Source organism: Anneissia japonica, unplaced genomic scaffold, assembly GCF_011630105.1.
Source record: "Anneissia japonica isolate Jap-2015-1 unplaced genomic scaffold, ASM1163010v1 scaffold263_len647688_cov178, whole genome shotgun sequence".
Taxonomy (NCBI): Eukaryota; Metazoa; Echinodermata; class Crinoidea; order Comatulida; family Comatulidae; genus Anneissia; species Anneissia japonica.
The window spans coordinates 644-9,950 of NW_022734777.1; the positions used below are offsets into that span (position 1 = coordinate 644).

Here is a 9,307-nt window from a genome sequence, read left to right on the forward strand (position 1 = left end):
TAAATCAGCTCCAGTCCCTAACCTTCATAAAGTCTATAAGCCTTTATTCTATCCTCTAATTGTGAGTTAATTGCTGTTGGAAGTGAAACTACTAACTTACTGGTATTAAAATATTTTTAATTAATAATATTCTAAGGCCTAATAAAGTTACAGTAACCTAATTGTTTAACCTAGTTTATATATTATTTACTGTGCTGTGATTTCCAATTTGCAACCTACAAGCTTATCTAGAACCATAGGTCCACTATATGTTTGAGCATATCAGTCAGTTGTACATCAGAGAAAATCGAGGGGAGAAGGGGTTATATCTGCACATTTGTTAAATAGATGTGAAAAAAAATATAATATTTCAGCACTGCTTTATTTTACATCTATTTTATATCAAATCAATGTCGCTTAAAAGAATGTTATTTTAACAATATTTCTTTTCTGTTGTAAAAATAATTTCAAATAACACAATTCAGTCATAGGTTAGATTCCCACCAAAGACCTAGTATTACTACTAGGGTCAGGAGCTAACCGTTAGCACCCATGTGAGAAAGCCCAATGGGTCAGCATTAGCCATTACAAGGATCTAGATACACTAATGGTTAGCAAGCTCTATTGGTCAAGCTCTTTTCTATCATTAACCAATCACAACTACACATTTCCAATTTTCAGTTTCCTACTGGCCAGTGATCCCACCATCTTGTTATCTTATACCTGATTCACACGTGAAGTTAAATTTAACAAAAAGTAACAAATTGTAACCGAGCGATCTCCCGAGTTATTCCTACCGAGATAAAAAGCATTCACACGCGTTTTTAAGGTAATGCCAAGGTCGTGTAAAATTTACTCAATGTTTATTCAATGAATCATTTTTTCCCCTACTGCGATATAGGTCTAGCCTATGCCTAGTTGAGAACCACTGTCACAGATTTTACAAGGATATTACACGGAGGTACTTTCACACATGCCGTAAAATGTTACTTTTCGTTACATTTTGTTACATTTAGTAAGATTTTTGTACGTGTGAATCGGGTATTAATCAGGGATTTTCTTGTATGAACTTATGGGTAAGTGCGTATGTTATTTATCTGAATCTTACTGTCAGCTGGTGTGGGGGTGTGGGTGTGTGGGTGTGAAAATAGCCCAGACCTGTCCTCACATACACTATATACCCAACTGGCTTAGATTAATTTTCCCACTTTCTTACCTTTTCCTCTCAACTTACTGAGCACCACTTTGTATTCATTTTCATCGATGTACGTCATCCATTCATCTATGAACTCCAGCTGATGTTCCTCTGGTACTAATAATTTTGCTAAATCTTTGAGGAGCTTTCCGCTAGAATGTATTTCCCATAGACTCATCAAAGCATTAGGATCATTTGTTGATACATAAAATACTAATGATCCTTTTCCAAACTTGTTCAGCTTTAAACTATAAGGTTCAAAATACTATACGTGAAAATGTTCTCATGTCTGTCAAAAAATTCTGGCATATCGCTGGCGGCCAGGGAGCCTTTATGTTCATCAAGTTCGATTAAAAATTTAAGGGCATACATCTTAGAATGTGGTTGACCTTCAGAATCAGATGATTCTCTTTTGCGCTTGCGAATTAATTTTAGAGCAATTTCTAAAATAGAAAAAAAGTAATATATATTAAATCTATAATTATTAAACAATCTAGCATATAATTTACTTCAACTGGTCAGCCATCAACAATATCTGTGCTGTAGAAAGAAAATGAGAATTATAACATCCACTTTGAGAGTTGTTTTTTGAGCAAACAGTATTGTTTCTACAGTATGTTAGATCATAGAGGCATAAAAATGTTCTCCAATGTTAAATGAATGGGAGATGTTGGTTATTCCTGTAGGCTGTGTCCATGTTGCCTTAACTTGATTTGCATATATTTCATGTTCATCTGTTTTGATTATTTTGACAATAATTGTCTGATCTTTGATCACAGATTCCTCTCCTTTTAATGTTAGCCTGCTGCCCTCAATTCTGTTACAGTCCCAACATCACATTGTGTCAATGAAGCCATTTGCTGTTTGTTTACACATGGAAGTAAAATTTTCCATTATCATCTGGCTCTGTTTTTGGCAATTCATTTATGTAATTACTCTTTCACTTGACTGCATTGCTGTGCCTTCATCACTCTTTATTAATTGATTAAGAAAAGACAATTTTGTATTTACAGTATACCAGATAGTGTTACTTATATATTAATTCATTCATTTGTACATCATTTACCATATTCTTTTTTTTGTAAATTGTCTCTACTTCATTTTTCATTTTGTCTCTATTCTCTTTTACTTTTTTGAATATTTCTTATGCGTGATTGTCTATATCTCTTCACAAATGTGTCTTTATTTTGTTTTAATGTTGTAGCATTCTGAATAACAGCTTTGAGACCATCTTTTAATTTGTTTTTCTAAAGTGGCTGAAGTTTCTTTAAATGTTTGGAATGTGTCTGAAATGTTGATTGATTTGTGTTTTCCATCCCATGCATTGTGGTCCATAAGTATACAATTCACACAGATTTGAGTTTTACAATTTGTGCAGTAGAACTCCAAAGGTTTACTGATGTGAACACAGAGGAGGCTAGATGAATAATAATAATATTAAACTTTAATGTAGCTCATAATGTCAAAATGCTTCTATAAAAGATTACATGTTTAATGGACAATAATTTATTTGATATTGTAGCAATTTTTTTACCTTTTAATCTGTAAGTGCATTTTAAAAATTAATGGTGTGATTTCCACCTGATATTTCCAACACTAATATTATTATTTTCTGAACAAATTTCACCTACAAGATTTTAATCTAACCCCATGACAAATATGTGTATTTGTAGGGAGTAGAGGCCAATGATAATATTGTACTTATAGTGATGGTTTAAGTAGCATGCAGAGGTGAGCTAGAATTATTGCTTGCCCTAGGAATATATTTAGTACACAAAAATGGTGACCTAGAAATTATATTCTAACTTGGTCTCCTAGAAAAGTTTAACAATTGATTGAAAAAATTAGTCCTCAAAATCTGTCATCTTTCTCCACACATTACTTGGACTCGGCAGCAGGAAGAAGAAAGGCAGTTGCACGATTGGAATTGGTGGTGTAACCCTCTTTGGGTGCTAGCTTGGTGTGTGTTTTTTTTTTTCTCCTTGCTTTTTATTCAACATTCTTTTGTTGTCTACCTATTTTCTAGTGCAGAGACTTGTTTATTATAAAAATTCATCTATTTTTATCATGGTAATTTTAATGTAAAATTTTGCATGGTGCTGAAGATCTTGATTCTATCTGGTTTAAAATTTCAACATAGGACTAGAAGGTCAACTTCAAACACGAGGTTATCAACCAGAAATCTTCATGAAAATTTGAGTTAACTATCATTAGAGGCTATTGCTTTACAAAATTCTGGTAATAAGAATGTTTTCATATATGCTAGAAGCTATTATCTCAGATACAAGAATATTTTGATTCAGTATTTTCTGAATAATTAAGATACAGTAAACCCTTGAAAAACACACATTTTCTGATTGGAGAAACTTCACATATGCACCATATACACCTTATTTATTGGATCTATTGTACTGAACAATATAAATTAATAGAATATTTTCTTTAAAATTCTCTCTTAAACGTTAGGTGTGCTTGAAGTGTCCCAAACAATAGAAGTGGGTTTTTCCAGACCTTTTACTTTAGTCTCGTGATCTAGTATAGGCTGGTTTCCGTGGTGAGTGCAATCAAATGTAATTTGAGGAAATCTGCAGTCATTCAGTGGCTTTGAATTTCAATAGGGGATTGGTATATTCCTTCCTAATAATGTGACAGAGTCAGGAACTATTGACATAATTGATTGGTCATCTTTTAACATTTTTTTTTAACCAAATTCTTGTTTTCCCAATTCAACCACCAGAAGAACCCCACTAGAAATACATATATTTTTTCACTTTTTAATTGAAATTACCATTATTGGTGATCCTGAAACAAGGAGGAAAGTCTTGCCAAATGTACAAATAATGCAAAATTTATATTCAAACTCAAACCTTCTGTAGAGTATATGCAATAGTCACTTTAAAATGTACCTAGCCAGAATAGAGAAACAGTTATTAGGAAGTGTATTCTGGTATTTTTTTAAATATAAAATCACTGGTATGTGCTTAAAAAAGTGAATTGTGTACAATTATTTAAAAGTACAATGAAAAAAGAAACCAAATGAATGAAACAATGAACAATAATTAGAAACATTTGATTAAAGGCTCATGAAAAATATGTATAAAAACAACATGCTGTATTTTTGGCCGTTAACAGAACTGGTCCGGTTATAAATCCTGCTGGTTTGTTGAATAGTGAAGAGTTCTTAAATTATTTATTGCCACTGAAGCCCATGAGATGAAGTGAGTGATTCTAATGGGTTTCTTATTTACATTTCAATGGCTATATGTTGCTGGCCATGACTCTCTTGTAAACTCCCAATGGACATTCTTAAAACCAATTAAAGTTAAGTTTATGGAGCTGCTAACAGCTCCCTCTGGACCATTTAACAGCTCACTCTCAACTATCAGACAGCTCACTATGGACCATTTCTGCTAACGGGGACTTTTGCCTCATGATAAACTTAAATTAAAATCATTAAATATAAATAATGATAAAAATGCAAAATAAAAAGGTTATTAAAACTTGAAGAAAAAAAATAAACAATGAAATATTAATTTAATAAATTTGATGAAGTACTGTACATTTACCTCATTACAGTAGCACAATAAAAATTATGATTAAAAAATAGAACAGATTTAAAAAAAAAAAAAAGAAGTTCCAGCAATTTAAGGTCATAAAACAAGATCAAAAGAAAAAAATGTATGAATGTTAATGAGTTCAAATTGATCTTGTGTTGAAATTAAAGCAGAGGTCCAGATTTGCTAAATTGCTTAATCTTACTCAGTTGTTGTTTGATGTACTGCAAATACACACATACAAGAATTCACACCTCCCCCCCCAATTCATACCATCACACTGTATGATACTGTAGTGTAACAGATGTTTGTCCTGTCCTGAATCTTCCAAACCACTAGGTCAACTCATCAAGTTTGAATACCTAAACTTGGTTTCTCCAATCTTTCACTAAGACATGTATTAACACTTAGATGGACATTAACATTATTGTTCATTTCTCATTTGATTATTATAATTAAGTACTTTTGTTCTTGACCTGGTTAAGTTTTGCATGACCTGTGTTCTTGATATGATGGAACACAGGAGAGAAGAGGAATAATTATAATCAGAATGAGACAAGTGTGAGAGCAAATTAGAGAGGATAAGAAATGCCTGAATTAAACTGAATAAAAGTTTCATGAAGTACTCACTGTCAAGATATTTATAATCAGTTTCTACTCTTCCAGCTCACCAAAACAAGCACTAAAATATACTGTGACATAGCATGACTGTTATTACAAACTATTTTCTTTTATATAAAAAAATTGATGATAGAAGTTGAATGCAACACACACACAAAACTACCTCCACACACCAACACTTAAATGACTTGTCTTTAAAACCTGCTGCCTTTGTCTTCTTCTATATCAGAACACACCGACAATTGAGGAAACAGAGCTTTGATTTATTCTGTGTCATGTTGTATGCCTGTCATTCCGACAAGAGTCATCAGACATTTTCAAAGATGTTTTAGTAAGGTATGATGAACTGTTTTTTCTTTGTTGGTGGATGGGAGTTTACTACTCTCTAATGAATCCACACACGTTCAACACTAGTACACAGAGAACTGTCTTTACGTTTAAAAAAATATAACACTTTATTCAGTAAACAAGTGTATGCTACTGTGCAACATGCCGTATTCCACAAAACCTTGTGCATGTCTGCATCACACACATTGACGCATGGAATATCTCACTACAGTGGGTAAAAACTATTCAAATGCACAGTTTTGCCTTTAAAATCGAGACTACCTATATGAACTGAATAGTGCAGTCTCGGAGCTTGGTCTCCATTCAAAGGAATGGTTTGTGTTAAAAGATTTGCGTTACTTTAAAATGTGTTTATATTAAGTTGTATCTACGAGGCTTGTATCAGAGCCATGGTCTCCTTTTAAAGGAATGGTTTGTGTTAAAAGATTTAGTCATGGAATATCTCACTACAGCAGATAGAAACTATTCAAATCCACAGTTTTGCCTTTGAACTCGAGACCACCTATGTGAACTGAATAGTGCAGCCTCGGAGCTTGGTCTCCATTCAAAAGGAATGGTTTATGTTAAAAGGTTTATGTTACTTTAAAATGTGTTTATATTAAGTTGATCTACAAGGCTTGTATCAGAGCCCTGGTCTCCTTTTAAAGGAATTGTTTGTGTTAAAAGATTTACTGCACTTTAAAATGTGTTCTATGTTACATGACCACAGGAAAAATAGATTGTTAAGAACTACTATTCAAATGCACAGTTTTGCCTTTAAAATCGAGACTACCTATATGAACTGAATAGTGCAGTCTCGGAGCTTGGTCTCCATTCAAAGGAATGGTTTGTGTTAAAAGATTTGCGTTACTTTAAAATGTGTTTATATTAAGTTGTATCTACGAGGCTTGTATCAGAGCCCTGGTCTCCTTTTAAAGGAATGGTTTGTGTTAAAAGATTTACTGCACTTTAAAATGTGTTCTATGTTACATGACCACAGGAAAAATAGATTGTTAAGAACTGTTTATAACATTCAATTTTTAGTGATCATGAGAGTTCTATGTTACATGGCCACAAACTACTGTTATACTGGATAAATGTACATTAGAGTTCTACTACAAATTAAGCCACATATTAACAAAAAAGAAACTACTGTTACATACATCTATGCAGATTTGGATGATTTTCTGTCAAAGTACACATAAAGAAACAATGAAGTTGCTATTGAATACATTACAAGTGAACAGTTTGAATTAATGCAAACTACTTTGGTAACTATGTGATTGCAAGTGGACTGTTTATATTCAATAATTAAATATTTTCACTGTTTTGTCACTATAATTTACTACTACAAGTCTCTGTGGGTGATATGATATATTTGTTGGATCTATTATACTGACAATATAAATGTATTAAATATTTACTTTAAAATTCTATGTTAAATTTTAAGTGTGCTTGAAGTGTCCCAAACAATAGAAGTGGGTTTTTCCAGACCTTTACTTTAGTCTTGTGATCTAGTATAGGCTGGTTTCTTTGTGAGTGCAATCAAGTGTAATTTGAGGAAATCTGCAGTCATTCAGTGGCTTTGAATTTCAATAGTGGATTGGCGTATTCCTTCCTAATAATGTGACAGAGTCAGGAACTATTGACATAATTGATGGGTCATTTAAAAAAAAAATTTTCATCAAATTCTTGTTTTCCGAATTCAACCACTAGAAGGACCCCACTAGAAATACATATAATTTTTTACTTTTTAATTGAAATTACCATTATTGGTGGGAACCTGAAACAAGGAGGAAAGTCTTGCCAAATGTACAAATAATGCAAAATTTATATTAAATTCTGTAGAGTATAATATGCAAATGTCAATTTAAAATGTACCTACTATAGCCAGAATAGAGAATCAGTTATTAGGAAGTGTATTCTGGTATTTTTTTTTACATGGCCACAAACTACTGTATACTGGATAAATGTACTTTAGAATTCTACTACAAATTAAGCCACATAAACAAATAGCAACTACTGTAAATACATCTATACAGATTTGGATGATTTCCTGTCAAAATACATATAAAGAAACAATGAAGTTGCTATTGAATACAAGTAAAGAGTTATGAATTAATGAAAATTACTACGGCAACTATATGATTGCAAGTGGACTGTCAATATTTAATAATTGAATATTTTCACTGTTTTGTCACCATAATTTACTACTGCAAGTCTCCTTGGATGATATGAAATGATGGATAATCCCTTTGGATTGTTGATTCCATCTTCTGGCTTATCAATTCTTTTAATGAAATTACCATCACTACTGAATAGCTGTATTTTGTGTTCACTTGATATAATGATGTTGTCATCCTGATCAACTTCTACTCCATATGGATACATCATCTTACCATTCTCATTACCTGCTTCAACAAGAACTTTCATGAACCTTCCCTCATTATCAAATAATTGTAATCTACTGTTGCCATACTCCAATACAAGAAGGTGTCCTTGGTTTGTAAGAGTAACATCAATGACATGACTCATTTGACTTTCTCTTGTGACTTGAGACCCATGTTTTTGGTGATCTTGACACATATTCATGTCAAACATGTACACACAGCTTTCGGTCAAGCCTCCTGCTACATACAAAACATTAGATAACTCATCCACATGAATACCACATGATAATCTCAGTACTCCCTTACCAATTGTGTTTATCACCTGGCCATCCAAATTACATATTCTGACAGGTTTCTGAAGATTTAAGTCGCTAAATGCTATGTTACCATTCTTCATTTTGTACATTCTTGAAACTTCCACACCTTGTGGTAGTGCAACCTTACCAATATATTCTCCTGATTGTTTGTACTTGAGCATTTCATTTGTCCAGCATGAAACCAGTAAGGAGTCATCTTCACACTTAACTACATCTTCAACACATTCTTTGTTTATTTGAATGGTATTTATCAATCCTTCTCTCTCTACGATGATTATCATTGGTGACTGCTTAATTGGTTCATCATCAACACTCACATCTAGTTTACAAACTCCTGGACTTGTGCATTTTCCTGTCACAAAATAATCTCCATTGTCATCTTTCTGAACTTGAGTGATGTTAATTTGTGTCCATGTTAGCTTCAGTTGATTTGCATATATTTCATGTTCATCCTTTTTGAGTATTTTGACAACGACTGTCTGACCTAGCTGGGCTCACAGATTGCTCGCCCTTTAATGTTAAACAGTCTGCTGCCCTCTGTGTTACAGTTCCAAAATCACATTGTTTCATTGAAGCCATTTTCTGTTTGTTTATAAAGAACTAAATTTGTCCATTATCATCTGGCTCTGTTTTTAGCAATATATTTATTCTCTCCTTCAGTGTTGTAATTACTGTTTCACTTGACTGCAATGCAGTGCCTTCATCACTATTCAATAATTGATTAAGAAAAGAGAGATTTGTATTTATATCAGATAATGCTGTTTTTAGTTCTTCCAGTTGTGCATCATTTACCTTCTTTTTTCTTTTGTAGATTGTCTCTACTTTATTTTTCATCTTGTCTCTATTCTCCTTTACTTTTTTGAATATTTCTTCCGCATGATTTTCTATATGTCTCTTATACACATCTAGATGTGTATAAGAGAC

The 9,307-nt window shown here is 32.7% G+C and overlaps 1 protein-coding gene across 1 annotated transcript in view; it reads right to left on the reverse strand.

Moving 5' to 3' along the window:
* Nucleotides 1-1,195: 1,195 nt before the first annotated feature.
* LOC117116451 overlaps nucleotides 1,196-9,307 on the reverse strand; it is a gene marked incomplete at its 3' end in the record, with an annotated part of 31,062 nt that continues 22,950 nt past the window's right edge. Inside the window, exons 10-12 of the mRNA XM_033260495.1 lie at nucleotides 7,878-8,802; nucleotides 1,545-1,617; nucleotides 1,196-1,422 (exon numbers count right to left, since the gene is read on the reverse strand). Of these exons, the coding sequence (XP_033116386.1) occupies nucleotides 1,196-1,422; nucleotides 1,545-1,617; nucleotides 7,878-8,802 (1,225 nt within the window). The remainder of the gene's footprint in view (nucleotides 1,423-1,544; nucleotides 1,618-7,877; nucleotides 8,803-9,307) is intronic.